The sequence below is a fragment of the Lampris incognitus genome, chromosome 10 (genome assembly GCF_029633865.1).
Source record: "Lampris incognitus isolate fLamInc1 chromosome 10, fLamInc1.hap2, whole genome shotgun sequence".
Classification (NCBI taxonomy): Eukaryota; Metazoa; Chordata; class Actinopteri; order Lampriformes; family Lampridae; genus Lampris; species Lampris incognitus.
In genome coordinates this window covers 56,862,718-56,879,773 of record NC_079220.1, presented here as the reverse complement: position 1 = coordinate 56,879,773, position 17,056 = coordinate 56,862,718, and the positions used below count along the sequence as shown (strand labels likewise).

Here is a 17,056-nt window from a genome sequence, read left to right as displayed (position 1 = left end):
TGATACCATCCCTGCCCCCCCCGCTACCCCCCAGCCACGAGTCGCATATGCAGAATATGCTTCTGATTATGCATAATATGCTTCTATCTGATATCTTACATTAGTTGCTGTTCATTTAAATCAATAATGTATATATTTTTTAACTCTCATATTGACAGTTTTCAACTAGCCTATGCAGTATACTACAACAGCAGCATAGAATTCCTGAAATTCAGTCATGGCTTTTGATTTTGGTGTGCCACCCCAAGATTGTCAGTGGCCCCATTTGCCCCCCCCCCCCGATGAAACATGTCTGGGGGCGCCCCTGGCTGCCAGATGCGAGTAATGGCACTTTGGATAAAGCGACAACATTTCGGCACTTTGCAGAGAAAAGGATAACTTACATCCGGTTTATGCTGAAGCGGGCGTGTGCGTGTACGTGCGTGTGCGTGCGTACGCTCGTACTCGTCGGCCAGAGCGCAGCGCAGTTGTGTTCCGTTTCTGCCGTAAAGCAGGAAGTGGCGACGCAAAGCCCTTAAGCAGGGGCTGGCTGGCTGTAGAGCAGAGCCGCCCGAAACGGAAAAACAGGAACAGTCGAGCACGATTACGTTTCTTCAGCGTAACTATGTCCCGTTAGATCGACCGGCGCGTCGAAACACATGTTCGTTTTAAATTGGCAAACGACGTCGGCATGAGGTGGACGCGAGTGATCGCCAAAGAAGCGTAGCGTCTGCAGTTTGACATGCCTTCATCAGAGTGGGCGAGCTAACAGAGTTAGCTAGCCGCGGCGGATATGCTAGCAGTGCCGTAACTTCCAACGCCACCATCGGAGCGCTCCTCCGCCGCCGCCGCGCCACTCCGCGCAGCCGTTAGCCCGCCGACGCTCAAAAAAAGCGGCACCGTTTCTGTTGAATTGACGCAAACTTCGTCCGTACGGCGACGCAGCCGCAGCCGCAGCGCGTACGGAACAGGCGCCTTTACGTGTATCTCTCGCCGGCTAACGTGAACTCGGAGTGTTGCGCCGCGCTGAGTACGGGCGGTGTTAGCGAGCTAGCTGGCTGCGTCCGGACTGCCGTCGACGCGAGGCGAGGCGAGCGGACCATGAAACCCCGGTGCTGTCACGTCAGCCTGCGACCCGTCCCCTAGCTCCTGAGGCGGCTAGCCAGCTAGCTACGCGTTGCCCCGCTACTCGCATCGGCAGGACATTAAATCGTTCGGGGGGGGCACCGCGCCCGAGCTGAGCATGGTGAGTACAAGCGCATCGCAACTGGGAGCGGGTGTTGTTCCCCCGTAGTAGCCGTCGGACGCCCCGCTAATGCGGGCGTGCGTCGCCCGTCTCTGCCCCTGTGCCCCGTCTTTGACGTGACCGACCCGCATGATTAACTCGCTGCTGCCTCGATCACGACATATAGGATCGGGTCTTTCGTCGTGATTACGAGTCCGCCTGAGCTGGGCGCAGCGACGATGCGGGTTGCCGTTGGCCAATAATGTTCCGGGATGTAGCGTCTCGCAAAGCCATTTCGTGGCACAAGACGCCCATCTTGCAAAAGCGAATATTTGTTTAGCCTGTGCAAGTTGCGGCTCATTTGAGGAATTTAGACCCGCTTGCCTCTGCAGCTGGTTTAAATGCCATTCTGTCAGGTGACGCTATGGTGAGGGAGAACCTGACTTTGCAGACCTGGCACGCTGGGGCTCGCCATATATAGACCCTCAATTGCTCGAATTTGCACCCTCCCAAGCACATTCGCAGCGTTTGCCTCATTATGGAGGACCCAAATCAGGGCTCTGATTTTTATGTTCTTGCATTTTGCTTTGCTGCACAATGTGGAGAAAATCTAACCTTACTATAGTTTATAGAGGCGTTCTTAGTGTGTATTTGAATGTTGGCGAATTAAGATGATGTTAAGCAAAGAATATGTTCTCACATGCAGGGATGAATGTTTGGTGAAATCTGCCCTGGTCACCCCCGCACAGCAGCTTGCAGACATGTTCTTGCTAAAGGCCTTTTCCTCTTGGTAGCTGCCATGGCCACATGCTGAACTTTTGTTTTTTGAGGCTGGGCTAGCATTGTTCTTGGCTGAATCATATTGTACTCAAGAACCAATTCCCATATTGAATACAGCAAGCGTTTTCTGAGGACTCTTGAATGTATAGTTTAGAATATGTTAGACCTTGAGTATGAAAGCATGAATGAGAAAGAACCCATCTCTTTAAAGGGATCGGGGGTGTAAATGAAGTGCAAAACGAGATTGAGAACTGTCTCATTTGGTTTTCTAGCTTTACAGTATTTGATGAATGTTTGGAAAAAAATAGCAGGGAAACGGAAGAGAGATGGGGCTAAATTATAGAGGAAAATTGCATTGTTGGTAGATATGTTGATCATAAGAATAAAATTAATCTTAATTGCATCAAAATGGCGGAAATTATTCTGGAATACCATATTTCCGGAGTGTTTTCTGTAACTGGCAGAAACACTCAAAACATCCACTTGAAACAACAGTAATGTTCTGCTGCTAACTTGACCTTCCCTTTGTCTTCCTACTAGTTGAAGGGCCATATGCTGCCCTTTCTAATGGTTCAGTACCTTCTTTGAGGGTTTGTTTCGCATTGGTTATAGTTTGTTTAGTGACATAGCGTCTATTGCACATGCATAGAGAATGTATACACGCCTTAGAGAGTGCAACAGTGAGACTGACGAATACTTGCTCCAGATATCTGCTCCCTGCTGCCAATCTGAGAAGATACTTTAAAATGACATTGAGTTAATGAAACATCAGCAATTTGGTTATTCCATTTGTAACTTCAGTGATTTATATATTGCAAAAGTTCAAATCAAGTTGATTGTAATTTGTTCAATTGTGTTGCATCAGCACGTTATGCCAAATACCCCTCACAACCAACATCTTTGGTTCACCAGGCATCAGAAGAATCCTCATTACGTGCACTGGAGAGCCTCATGACAGAGTTTTTCCACAGCTGCACAACCAATGAGCGAAAGCGAGAGATAGGTAAGTTTAGTTACTATGTGAGCCATATTTTTACAAATAAAATGTTGTAGTCCACGAACATTTAGCCTAATGTTTGCTCTTCAGAGATTCTCCCTTAATGACTAGTGCATTTGTTGATATACAGAACAAACTGAAGGGTGTCATATTGGTGTCCAGTGTAAATGCCAACATGTTTTGCAGTGTTTCAACACTTTATTCCATAATGTATTACAATACCGAAAGACCTTCCATTAAGATTTCTCACAGTGATTAGCATTGTGTTCTGTCCTGTAAAATCTTCGGCATATCTGCGATGATTTGCAAACTGTTAAAAAAATTTAAAAAATAAAATTAATATTAAAAAAATAAAATGGCTGACCTTTTAGTTTTAAAGATTAAAATATAATGTGCCAGGAAATTGAGGCATTAGCGTTACACTCACTGTGAATATCATTGTTAAGCAATTTGTCTTTGTTTTCTTAGCTGTCACTTGGCTCAGAATCAGTGGCTTACTATGAACTATTTCCTCTTGCTTTTTGCATTGAATTCTCATGCTCTGGTTGCCTTTTGACATCCTACTAGTTTCCGGCTGTGGCCAATGAAATACTAGCTTGACATGCACCTCTGTCAGTGATGATGTCTCTTCCTTTTTTCTGCAGAAGAGCTGCTGAATAACTTTGCACAGCAGACTGGAGCATGGCGGCACTGCTTGTTCTTCCTCTCCAATACGCGTAATGAGTACGTCATGATGTACAGCCTTACAGTGTTTGAGGTAAGTCCCACTGGTGGTTAGCAGGGGGGAAATGCATATTTTCAGTCTATATACTAGTACAGCCTTTTGAAATGATCAGAAATAAGAAAATGTGTACCGAGAACAAATTCCACCGGCCCTGATGGTGCGGCTAATAAAACAGTATAATATAATATAATATGATGAAAAGGGCACTGTTTTAGACAATAGTGATTTTGGAATGGTGAAAATTGACCTAGTTTCTCTTTGCTTAAATTATTCATACAACCTAACCGGGTGATAGAATTAACATGGCATTTAGCTCATGACATTCTCTGACTCACTGTTGCAAGTCTAATTTTTTCCGCACATTTAGAAGCCAGAAAAGAGTTTAGCATTTGGACCAATTTGGCTTGCACTGGGCATTTCTCTTCCATGTGACCTTTTACAAAACATTGGTCATTGGGGTTTGTTCTGTTACACATCTTGCAATTTTTTTCCTTTAGTACAGGTTGGAGAATAGTTTGCATTACTGAAAGTATTTTTTCTGTGTCATCAAAAAACAGAAGTTGTAAAAACTAGGAGAGTATGGTTTTTGTTCAGAGTGATTCAAGTGCTAGAAGCTGCTGTTTACTGGAGTCCAAGTCCCTGTGTGCACCGGCACACTTGTCCAATAAGGTTGAATTTGATTCTGATTCTGATAGAAGGTTGGCAAAAATGTTATAATTTCATATTTTTGCTTAACAGTGATGTTAATTCTGGTGCATAGTGTCTTGTCAACAGTCTTGTCAACAGAATTTCATGAGGATTGTATTTATACCAGTGCTATTACCAATACTGCCTGTCCTCATCAAAAGTCCTATTGATGAAGAACTCGTAGTTAGTGCAAATAATCCCTGCTTAAAAAGATTCAGGCAAACTCTGCTTTGTTATTCTTTAAGGCACCATTTTTAAACAAAATGTGTTGTTAAAATGAACTAGAGGGATTGCGCTTGTTGAAGGAACCTGTTGATATATAGTAGTGATTTGTCATATGACATGGCAGGATTTCTGGTCACTACAGAGCAACAGACAGAGTGGATATATGACTTAATATATATCAATATTGAGGCTCTTGGCTAGATAAACATCTCAGCTAAATAAAGTTTGCTTGCAGTCGGTGACATTTGTTTATGTCATCACTAATATTCAGAATGCTGAGCAGTGAACACAGGGTAACTTTTCTCACACCTGTTCTTATGGCATGGGAGGTGGACTTGACTTACCATCACTTGTTTAACTGTTTTTCAAAAATGTTTTAGTTATGTCAGTAGTGTATCTCCAAGTAAGATGTATTTGGACCACATTAGGTGACAGTTCATTTGAAGAAAAAAGTGTTACTTTTATTCTTGTATGGCCTCAACTGAGGCTAAAGTTAGTCACTCGTGGGGTTCTCATTCCAGCAAATGAGACTTGAACTTGTTAACTTGCCACAACAGCATTAGCTGACTATTACACATCCATCTAAATATAGCTAGTTTTCTGACACAACCTTTATCCACTGCTAACTACAAATGAGTTATCTCTTTTCATTTAGCTACACTTAAGCTTTACACTATTAATTAATGTCCAGTTACCATTAGTCTGTTGAGTATTGGCACCGCCACCAATGAAAGAAGCAGTGTTTAACACCATTTGCTAGTACCCTTATGTCAATTGGTTCATGGTCATTTTAGTACCTGAACACAGTATCGTTGCTTGCCTGAATTTACCTTTGCTATATTTTTATCATTGTTTTTCAAATATATATGGAGCAGAAATGTCACATTTGGAGTATCAGACTACTGCTGAGGACATGACTGTACCCAAAATTGAATTCTAGGCACTTGTGAAGAATGCAAGAGCAAATCATTTCTACCTGAAGTACCTTGATAGCAGCTTTATAACTTATCTCAGCAAATGTGAAAATATACTGGGGTCTAATATAAAGAATAGAGACATATCTCTGGCTGCTGCTTGTGTTTTCATGGATACAGAACCTAGTGAATAAATTGTGGCTGGGCGTGGCCTCACAAGACAAGATGGAGATCCGCAGTTGCCTGCCTAAGCTTCTACTTGGCCAGCACAAAAGCTATACCCTACTTCATACGCAACAAACTCTGCAAAGTCATAGTGGACATTGGCCGTCAGGATTGGCCAATGTTCTACATGATTTCTTCACAAACACCCTGCAGGTAAGTCCTGCTGATGTTGATCACTGTTCATCTGTCTCTTTTGTTATGGGTAGCTAGCTATGTGTGAGCTTAAGAAATGGAAACGGATGATCCGCTGTGGCGACCCGTAACGGGAGCAGCCAAAGGTAGTAGTAGTAGTAGTGATGTGTGAGCTTAATTCCAAACTTATAAGAGATCCCCAGCAACTAAAGTCATGTTGAAACAAATCTAACGTTAACATGTTGATTGCTGTTATTTGAAAAATTGCAATTCCATTGCTCTTCATTCCGTAATCTCTTCTTGACAAGTGAACTTTTCCAGCACAAAAAAAAAATGGGCCAATTCATTTTTTTATTGGGGTTGTCTTTGAAATATTTCGACTACAGCCTAACCAGTGTCTGTAATGTAATATGCAATAAGGGGGATATGTATGCAGTTGTAAAGGATGTCATTCCCAAAAGACTTGCACTGGCTGTGAAAGGCCAAAAAGAGATTATGCTCAGTTTCTAAGAAGCCAAAACTCGTTTTGAACATTTCTTAAATGTTATTAGAGCAAATTTGACTGTTGTTTCTAAATCAAGATTACCTGTCAAATATTTAATTTCTGTTAAGTGATGCACAGTACCCATTCTTACTCATCTCCAGTTGTACACCTTGCAATCTTTTTAAATTTGGATCAGATAGTCTATCTACTTCAACCACAAGCTCGAGTAAAAACAAATTTCTACAGTTCTGACTTCAGATCAACAAATCCATTTATTTCTAAGTGATTTAACCATGTTATTCCAAATTGCCCAGTTGCATAAGGAAGAAAAAAAACATTGTTCTTTTGTCTGTTTTGCTTCAGTAAGTGTTTTTCTTATTGCATTCAGGTTATTTCTCTTCCTTACGCATCAAATTCTATGCAAACAGTAAATAGCTCTCCTAGCCACCATCTTTGAGGTGTACTCCAGCTTCTCATAAATAAACTGAGGAGCAGTTTTGGACTGAAACAGAATCTCCATACCTGTTTTCAGTCAGGGTTTTCTATGTCTGTCTACAGTTGATCCAGTCCCCAGCCCTAGCTTCTTTAGGACTGGTTTTGTTAAAAACCACATCAGAGGAGCTAGCTTGCCCACGAGAAGACTTGAGTGTTGCAAGGAAAGAAGAGTTACGGAAGCTGCTGCTGGAGCAGGTGCCCACAGTACTTGCACTTCTGACGGGTAAGAAGCCTCTAAGCCTTTTGAATTCATCGTTGTATAATGTACGTGTTGTTTTTATAGTTTGATAGAAGATACGTTTTTGAATGGTGGTGGCCATGATTTACTGTTCACTTTGAACAGTGCTTTCAGTTTCTGAACACACAAGAATTCTATATAGATGTTAGTATGGACAAATGCTTTAAATGGCTAACAAAAAAAGTTGAGGATGACTTTTTTTGGGTCCTACTTGTAGTTAGTTAGTTTGTAGACGGCAAAGACAAAGGAAAAGGCGTATGGTGAGTCATATGACAGGTTAGACATTAAGGAAGGAGAAAAGGACTTGTACCGATTGGCTAAACAGAGGGACTGAGCTGGGAGGGATGTGCAGCAAGTTAGGGCGATCAAGGATGGAAATATGCTGACCAGCAAGGAGAGTGTGCTGAGAAGGTGGAAGGAGTACTCTGAAAGGCTGAAGAATGAAGAAAATGAGAGAGAGAGAGAGAGAGAGAGAGAGAGAGAGAGAGAGAGAGAGAGAGAGAGAGAGAGAGAGAGAGAGAGAGAGAGAGAGAGAGAGAGAGAGAGAGAGAGAGAGAGAGAGAGAGAGAGAGAGAGAGAGAGAGAGAGAGAGAGAGAGAGAGAGAGAGAGAGAGAGAGAGAGAGAGAGAGAGAGAGAGAGAGAGAGAGAGAGAAGGTTGGATGATGTGGGGATAGTGAATCAGGAAGTGCAGTGGATTAGCAAGGAGGAAGTGAGGGAAGCTATGAAGAGGATGAAGAGTGGAAATGCAGTTGGTCCTGATAACATACCTGTGGAGGCATGGAGATGTTTAGGAGAGGTGGCAGTGGAGTTATTAACTAGACGTTTAACACAATCTTGGAAAGTGAGAGGATGCCTGAGGAATGGAGAAGAAGCATACTGGTACCGATTTTCAAGAACAAGGGCGATGTGCAGAACTGTGGCAACTACAGAAGTATAAAGTTGATCAGCCACATCATGAAGATATGGGAAAGAGTAATAGAAGCTAGGTTAAGAGGAGAGGTGATGATCAGCGAGCAGCAGTATGGTTTCATGCCATGAAAGAGCACCACAGATGTGATGTTTGCTTTAAGAATGTTGATGGAGAAGTATAGAGAAGGCCAGAAGGAGTCACATTGTGTCTTTGTAGATTTAGAGAAAGCATACGACAGGGTGCCGAGAGAGGAGGTGTGGTATTGTATGAAGAAGTCAGGAGTTGCAGAGAAGTATGTAGGAGTGGTGCAGGATATGTATGAGGGAAGTGTGACAATGGTGAGGTGTGCAGTTGTAATGACAGATGGATTCAAGGTGGAGGTGGGATTACATCAAGGATGGGCTCTGAGCCCTTTCTTGTTTGCAGTGGTGATGGACAGGTTGACGGACGAGATCAGGCAGGAATCTCCGTGGACTATGATGTTTGCGGATGACATTGTGATCTGTAGCGAGAGTAGGATGAAGGTTGAGGAGAGCCTGGAGAGGTGGAGGTATGCACTGGAGAGAAGAGGAATGAAAGTCAGTAGCAGCAAGATGGAATAAATATGTGTGACTGAGAGGGAGGACAGTGGAATGGTGAGGATGCAAGGAGTAGAGGTGACGAAGATGTGAGTTTAAATACTTGGGGTCAACTGTCCAAAGTAACGGGGAGTGCAGAAGAGAGTGCAGGCAGGGTGGAGTGGGTGGAGAAGAGTGTCAGGAGTGATTTGTGACAGAAGGGTACCAGCAAGAGTTGAAGGGAAGGTTTACAAGATGATAGTGAGACCAGCTATGTTGTATGGTTTGGAGACAATAGCACTGACGAAAAGACAGGAGGTGGAGCTGGAGGTGGCAGAGGTGAAGATGATAAGATTTTCATTGGGAGTGACGAAGAAGGACAGGATTAGGAAGAGTATATTAGAGGGACCGCTCCGGTTGGACGGTTTGGAGACAAAGCAAGAGAGGCAAGATTGGGATGCTTTGGATGTGTGGAGGAGAGATGCTGAGTATATTGGGAGAAGGATGCTGAATATGGAGCTGCCAGGGAAGAGGGGAAGAGGAAGGCCAAAGAGGAGGTTTATGGATGTGGTGAGGGAGGACATGCAGGTGGCTGGTGTGACAGAGGAAGATGCAGAAGACAGGAAGAAATGGAAACAGTTGATCCGCTGTGGCGACCCCTAACGGGAGCAGCCGAAAGTAGTAATAGTAGTAGTAGTAGTAGTAGTAGTAGTAGTAGTAGTAGTAGTACTTGTAGTTAGAATTCGGATGTGAGAAACGGCACACAAACCATCCTTCCTAAAGGATGGGGGGTGGGTTCAATAAAAACAGAACAACCATGTTTGTTTTGTATATTTTTCTGCTGCAGAGCGACATGCTGTCTTACTAGTCGATGTCAGTGAGCAAGTCTTCGAAGCTGTCACACTAGATGACAAGACGCAAAAATAATTCTGACAGGTTAGACTTTCTGTCAAGACACGACACCATGCTCCATATTTGGTCATAGTATGTATGATCGTGTCAAATTCAGGCCTTTTTCCTATAGTCAGAATTCAGCATTGTGAACTCCTCAGATTCCCGTGTCAGTGCGCTGAGACACATCTATAAAGGAGAGGTTGATCAGGTGCCTTACTCACCAGTTAAGCCCCTCCTGGCTTTCTCCATCTCTTGAACCTTATCCAGTCCCCACCCTGCTTGTCGTAATAATGTGTTGATATGCATGGCAGTTGGCAGTTTTACTGGTAAATGTAGGGACTTTCCAAAAATTCAGATGTGGTTTTTCAATGAATGATTGAGGTTTCTCTTTGTACACATGACTTTTTAATTTTTGTCTTTTTGAGAGTATGGGAGGGATACATTCCCACAGTGCAGTTTGGGCTGTCAACCTCTGTTTTTGACATTTTGTTACTTTTCCCGTTCTGCAGGCATCCTGGAGATGTACTGGGACAAGCACAATGTCATAGCCTCCACCCCACCTCCTTCACCCACCTCAGGAGAAAGTGGTGAGTGAGCAGAAGCACTAATGTGGTGGTGACTATGAATGAATAATTGAAACAACCTCCTAACAATAATTAACAGTGTGCAAGATATGTTGCAGTTTTTCTATTTGTTTTTTTTTTTTCCGCTTGTGTTAAACATATCATTGTTTTTTTCCCCCCAAATGTCAGTGGAATTGCTGGGCAATCTATTTCAGGGCAGCCAGTACTCAAAGCTCCTTTGCCAGCCCATGGCAGTATTGGACAATGAAAGTCAACAACTATGTTGTCTCGTCTTGGAGTGTTTGACCCACTTATTTAGCTGGATCCCGCTTTCAACAAGCATCACCCCTACCCTACTAGCATCTATTTTCCATTTCGCTCGTTTTGGTTGTGACCTTCGGACAAAAGCCAAAACTAGCTCCTTCATCTCCTGCTCCACCTCATCTAATGGCCAGCTCAACGTTGGGACAATGGCACCAACATCAAATGGAGAAGGGCGGAACTTACAACAAAGTAGCGATGGGAATAAGGTGGAGCGGGCTCGTCTTGGTGTGCTGGCCATGACCTGTGTCAATGAACTGGTGTCAAAGAACTGTGTGCCATTAGACTTTGAGGAATATTTGCTGCGCATGTTCCAGCAGACCTTCTTTCTCCTGCAGAGGCTAACACGAGAGAATAACGCCCAAACTATCAAGAGTCGATTACAGGACCTTGATGAAAGGTATGTCTCTGTAAGCTGTATCAAGCATCTTTTTACCATTTGGTGTATTTTCTTAGATTAAACTAATGCGGCAACTAACTTTTATTTTGGTGATCAATTAATCTGTCATTAACTTGATCAACTAATCTGATGAAAAAGTAACCATTTTCTCATTAATTTGTTTGGATTTTTTTTAAAATAAATCCGTGCATTGAAAAAAAGAAATGTAACATGGAAAAAGGTTCATTGTATGTTGATAAAATTTCCTGATCCAGAGGGAAAAAAGATTAAAATGGCATGAAGAGGGAAGGCTAACTAGTTAGCCATCTTAAACGCTACTCAGCTTTTTTTTAAAATTGTCTGCACAATTAGCTATTGGTTGGTTAGTTGTGACGTTGGTTTGGTTACTGCACAATTCAACAATTCCAGTTGAGAAAAGTGGTTTCTCACCTCAAAACATAAATCATGTCACAAAGTCAAACTTGTTTAATTTATGTTTATCAGAGCCTCCTGTCAACAAGGCAACTCACTTGATTAACCAGGGTTCAGTTCTATCGTGCCATGAAAAAGTGTTATCCCCCTTCCTGATTTCCTCTATTTTTACGTATTTGTCAAAACAAATGATTTCAAATCTTCTTACAAAATATAAGATGAGGCGAACCAGAGTAAACACAAAATACAGTTTTGTTTTTTGGGGTTTTTTTTTTTTTTTTTTTTTTTTTTTTTTTTTGTTAACATTATTTGTTGGATTTGTTGTGACAGATTGCGACAGTGAATCTTCCTACATCTTCCCACACCGGAAGCGGACTTTGTATTCCTTTTGGAACACAGGCCATTGACAAGCCACCTCCATTCTAGTCTGTCCTTTGCTTTCCTCTCAGCCAGGTTCCATGTTAGCCCCTCTGTGGGAAGAAAAAACTTTTTTTTTTTTTTTAAATGGGATGCTTCACAGGTTTGCATGTCGTCCTTCCTGTAGGGGCCATGCTAATCTTCTCAATTTTATCGTGTGTATGCTGTAGCAGCACAACTGCTAGTTTTAGGTCCTGCCACAGCATCTCGATGGGACTATGTCAGGACTTTGACTAGGCCAAAACCTTATTTTTTTTTTCTTTTGAGGCATTCTGAGGTGGACTTACTCTTGTGTTTTGGATTGTTGCCCTGCTGCATAACCTACTTACACTTCAGCTTCAGATGACAGGCTGATGACCGGATATTCTCCTTCAGAATTTTCTGGTAGGGAGTAGAAATGCATGGTTCCTTCAATGAAGTCAAGTCTTCCAGGTTCTGAGGCAGCCAACATCTCCACACCATTACACTACTGCCACCATATTTGTTGGTATGATGTTCGTGTTGTGAAATGCTGCGTTTGCTTTACACCAGACATAATGGGACCTGTGTCTTCCAAAAAGTTCCACTTTTTATTCAGTCGACAGAGTTCTCTTTCGTTAGTTGTTCCAACACTGAATTTACTTGTAGTTCCTGTCCAGTTTCTGTGTGCATCTGTAGCAATCTTTGCGTTCCAGTCGCCTTGGATGATAGTGATGTCTTTCTTCGGTATGTTGGCAGTAGTTGTTTCTAGTTGGCTGTAGAACAGCTCCAATTCTTTGTCACTTTTGTCTGACATAGGGGCATATACCTGAATGGTGGTCATATTTCTAGGTGATGGATTCACTATGATTCGTATGATCCCGCTGCATATCGGTTCACATCCTAACAATGCCCTCACGTAGTCCTTCTGTACAAGGAACCCAACACCTCCATGATGCTTCTTCTCCTCACTCCCCCATAAGTTGTCTCCTTCGTCCATCACTGTCTCCCCAGTGTTCAGCCATCTCATCTCTCCGATGCCACGAATGTTCCACCCGTATCTGTCCATCTCATACTCCAGTTTGTTGAGCTTCCTGCTAAAGATGCAAAAACAGAGGGAATCAGGAAGGGGGCCAATACTTTTTCTTGGCACTGTATGTGCTGCCAGCTCCTTTTCCTCTGTTATTCTTCCAACGTGCTTTAGCCATTTTAAGATGCTTGTTCCTTTCTGTCGCACTTCCTTGCTGTTTGACTTGAGTGTGACACAAACTCGTCCTTCAGTGTGAAGTGCTCCCATGCTGAAGACAACATTCTTGACTGGCCACATTCTGAGTGTCTTTACCAGGGGGCGAGTTTGAGGCCAATGTGGTACAAGCAGCACAACAGCCAAACTCAACTCAGTTCAAGATGACCCTACCATTACATGAGACCACTGATACTGAAACTCTCCGCCAATGAGATTTTATCATAGATTCCAGCGGTAATACTCCAAAGGTAAAAAGATAGCACACTGTCCTATCTTAAGAATAAAGTGGACTTGTCTCCATTCACCTGTTTAAATTGGCCATGTCACTAAACATGTTGACATTTAGGCCACAGCAGCTTAAAGTGGCCTAAATGTCAACATGGAAGAAGAAAGTGGTCTTGTCATATGTGTGTGTGTGTTTGTGTGTATTTAAAACTATTTTATTTGGTAGGCTGTTTATTGACATGGCCACAATAAAATTGGTCAGTTAAGACAAGTTGGCTATATCCTGAAGACGTGTGCGTGTTCTACCCTTTTACCCTTGGTGTGTTCGATGTTGGACTCTGAAAACATGGGTTATGTGTAACACAAACACACGCTGGGAAGGCAGATCCTTCTATAGATCCAGCTGTTTTATGGTGTATTTTATTGTTCTAATGAGTAGCTGTTGCAGGCTTACTTTACACAGTGCCTAATGTCTGCTTCCCTATCCCAAAGTGACTTGTTGGTCCCTACATTAATCATTCTTCATGAATTAATTTTAATTCATCAGTAACCTTGTGAAGATACTGAAACCCGTGTTTCCGTGAATTTCATTTGTCCCATTTTTGTTTTTTAACCCACAGTTACTTGGAAAAGTTCACAGATTTTCTGCGCCTGTTTGTCAGTGTTCACCTGAGGCGGATTGAGTCGAGTCCTCAGTTCCCTATTGTCGAGTTTCTTGCTCTTCTTTTCAAGTACACTTTCAACCAGGTAAGAATTGTGTTTCAATCACCAAACGCATTAACTGTTTAACAAGCTGTTGTTGTTACTATACACTATACTTAAGGTATGTTGCTCAAGTCCACGACAATGACAATGTCTGACCACTGGAACAACTGAACTCCTTTTCCAGCCGAACCATGAAGGCTACTTTGCCTGTTTGGATATATGGAGTATTTTCTTGGATTTTCTAACAACCAGAATCAAAAGCAGACTGGCTGATAGAGAAAGTGTTCTGAACAGGTAAGTTTCTGTGTGAATCACATCCTCATCTATTTCACCTTCACTGTCTTCGCTTCATTGACTTTCCCCTTTTGCTAAAATGTGCAAGGTAAAGGTTCGTGCGTTTTTAAATATGGTGCTACTGAAATATGAGGCTACATTTTTTTTAGTTTTATGATGTTTGAAATGGGATTTTTTTTGTGTCAACTTCAGTTTACAGTGGTTTTAAGTTCTTTCTTTACATGTCAAGGAGATTATAGGCAGTAGGATAACATGACAGGGCTGTTTTGTTTCCTGCAAAATCTAAAGACATACTTTAATCCTGTAAAGTGTAGTGAACGTAGACTGATTTTCAACACTTTTGTAACCTGTATCGGCAAAGAAACTGTTTTGGTAGATCTGTTTGCTTGACTTTCTTGTTTCAAAACAGTCATAAGTCACCAGTAATTATTCCGTAGTTATTGTAAATAAAGACTTCTGCATTATACAGAGGCAAATATTACTGACAAACACATTTGAATTGACTGTCCTACGACTGGGATTGAAAGACTTTCCTGTTTTTCCTCTGCTAAACTGCCGAACAATGCATTCATTATTCAGCACCGTCTTTGAGTGTATTTTTATTGAAATGTCATTGGTGATTTGTTGTATTACTGTGAAATTAATCACTTTTATAATTGGACAGGTACAAGGATGCCTTAGTGCTTCTGTTAAGAGAGGTTCTGAACCGAATCCAGTTCCGATACAATCAGGCCCAGTTAGAGGAGCTGGATGACGAGGCTCTGGATGATGATGTAAGCATTCATTTGTACTTTTCAGGCTACCTCAAACACTTAGTTAGCATCTGAACATGTGTCATAGCCCAGTGTATTTGTCATTGAAAGGTTTGTAAACTGGGTTGGTATATTGTCTGAATAAGGCATGTGTCTAAATGCTCACACTGGAGACTGGCACAAGGATTGTTATTGTGCTGTTGTGTGTCTTAGTAAATGTTATTGTCCTGTTGTGTGTCTTGGTAAATGTTATTGTCCTGTTGTGTGTCTTGGTAAATGCTATTGTCCTGTTGTGTGTCTTGGTAAATGTTATTGTGCTGTTGTGTGTCTTGGTAAATGTTATTGTGCTGTTGTGTGTCTTGGTAAATGTTATTGTCCTGTTGTGTGTCTTGGTAAATGCTATTGTCCTGTTGTGTGTCTTGGTAAATGCTATTGTGCTGTTGTGTGTCTTGGTAAATGTTATTGTGCTGTTGTGTGTCTTGGTAAATGTTATTGTGCTGTTGTGTGTCTTGGTAAATGCTATTGTCCTGTTGTGTGTCTTGGTAAATGCTATTGTCCTGTTGTGTGTCTTGGTAAATGTTATTGTCCTGTTGTGTGTCTTGGTAAATGCTTTCCAGACCAAGCCTATTTTATGAAAGCATTGTAAGCTTTCTTATATGTGCACTGAATTCACATCACTGTATAGCTTTCACCTCAAACAAAGTCTTGCCACTCTCTCATATGGTAACCACAGCAACAGACGGAATGGCAAAGGTATCTGCGTCAGAGTCTGGAGGTAGTTGCCAAGGTGATGGAGCTGCTCCCATCCCATGCATTCACTACCTTGGTAAGAGATCACTTTGGTGTCACCATGGCCAGTTTTCACTTTGCAGTGAAGCTATTATTACTTAGAATATTCATTGGTTTAATGCAACATACCTGTTGTGCGTACATGCTTTAGTCTGGTGTCCTGTTGTTACATTTATTCCCTCCGTTTTTTTTGTTGTTGTCTTGTTTTCTTTTCCCTTTTTTGTGTGAGTGATGTCTGAAAGTGCTAGAAGCTGCTGTGAAGAGACAACTTCCTTGTGTGCATAGGCACACTTGGCCAATAAAGTTGATTCTGATTCTGAAATGATAATTCATGATGTCAAGTTGGATTATGATGTTGCAAATAAAATTTGTTGGTCACCATAATACCAAATTCTATACTAAAACAGTAGACTAAAGCTGATTTTTATCCCAGATGAAAACATTACTGCCGTCCTAAGACAGCTTGTCACAAAGACACATTTCCATGTAGTTGATGTATGTTGTTATTCAAATGTTGCTGGTTCTGATAACAGTTTTGATTTTATCGTGACCACTGATGACCACGTATTCCTTAAAGTCTCTTGGCACATATGGCTTCCTAGTTTTCTTAAAGTTTTAAATTGGTTTTGTTTTAAAACTCCCTTTCTTTCCCTTTAAAACCCCCTTTTAAAGAGTTATGAGCTTTGTTTAGAAGAGTGCTGTGCAAATGATATTTTATTTTTTTAATTATACATTTGATCATTTCATTTTATATTTTGCAGTTCTGCCATACACTAGTCCCCTAAGGCTATAGTTGGCTGGTTATTATGGTAAATGCGTTTTAACTTCATCTTGCTAAATGTTGAGTGGCAAATCCCTAGGTCAGTGACAACCTGCCAATCACCTTGTATTTCTCTCTTAAGTATCCAGTTCTTCAGGAAAATTTGGATGTTTACCTGGGTTTGCAGCAGTTTATTGTCACAACTGGTACAGGTAAGTATGCTTCTCTCGAACCATCCTTTGTTTTCATTTAATCTGTTGAGGGACTGCTGATCCAAAGGTGATAATATTGAAATCTGCTAAATTTATTGTTGTCTCCCTAGGTCGAAGGCTTAATATTACTGCAGAGAATGACTGCCGTAGGCTGCACTGTTCTCTGAGAGACCTCAGCTCTCTACTTCAGGCAGTAGGACGCTTGGCTGAGTATTTCATAGGGGATGTTTTTGCTGCTCGTTTCAGTGATGCCCTGGCAGTGGTGGAGAGGTCAGTGCTCTGCTTCTGTTTGTAAAAGTATTTCTTCAAAAGTCTTCCATGTTATGTCAAGTCCAACAGTGTGCGTGTATTTAGAAAATGAAAGGTGCTATATTATATGTGACATTCAGCACCAGCATCTCGGACCAGAACAATACCTACGGCCTCCCTTTGTATTCCTCCCACCTCACCTCCCTTTGTATTCTTGGCTGTTATTTCGTTGGTTGGAATATTGAGTTTATTGTGTTCGCGCTGCTTCTTCTTCTTCTGTCCCGTTA

The 17,056-nt window shown here is 41.8% G+C and overlaps 1 protein-coding gene across 1 annotated transcript in view; it reads left to right on the top strand.

The window, feature by feature from the left end:
- The first annotated feature begins 463 nt into the window (after window positions 1-463).
- Window positions 464-17,056, top strand: part of LOC130119041 (exportin-6-like) — a 40,553-nt gene continuing 23,960 nt past the window's right edge. Inside the window, 15 exon segments of the mRNA XM_056287409.1 lie at window positions 464-1,225; window positions 2,897-2,987; window positions 3,626-3,738; window positions 5,712-5,807; window positions 5,809-5,878; window positions 5,881-5,909; window positions 6,931-7,090; window positions 9,977-10,054; window positions 10,220-10,751; window positions 13,629-13,755; window positions 13,898-14,007; window positions 14,672-14,780; window positions 15,493-15,585; window positions 16,451-16,520; window positions 16,631-16,790. Of these exon segments, the coding sequence (XP_056143384.1) occupies window positions 1,223-1,225; window positions 2,897-2,987; window positions 3,626-3,738; window positions 5,712-5,807; window positions 5,809-5,878; window positions 5,881-5,909; window positions 6,931-7,090; window positions 9,977-10,054; window positions 10,220-10,751; window positions 13,629-13,755; window positions 13,898-14,007; window positions 14,672-14,780; window positions 15,493-15,585; window positions 16,451-16,520; window positions 16,631-16,790 (1,841 nt within the window). The 5' untranslated portion in view covers window positions 464-1,222.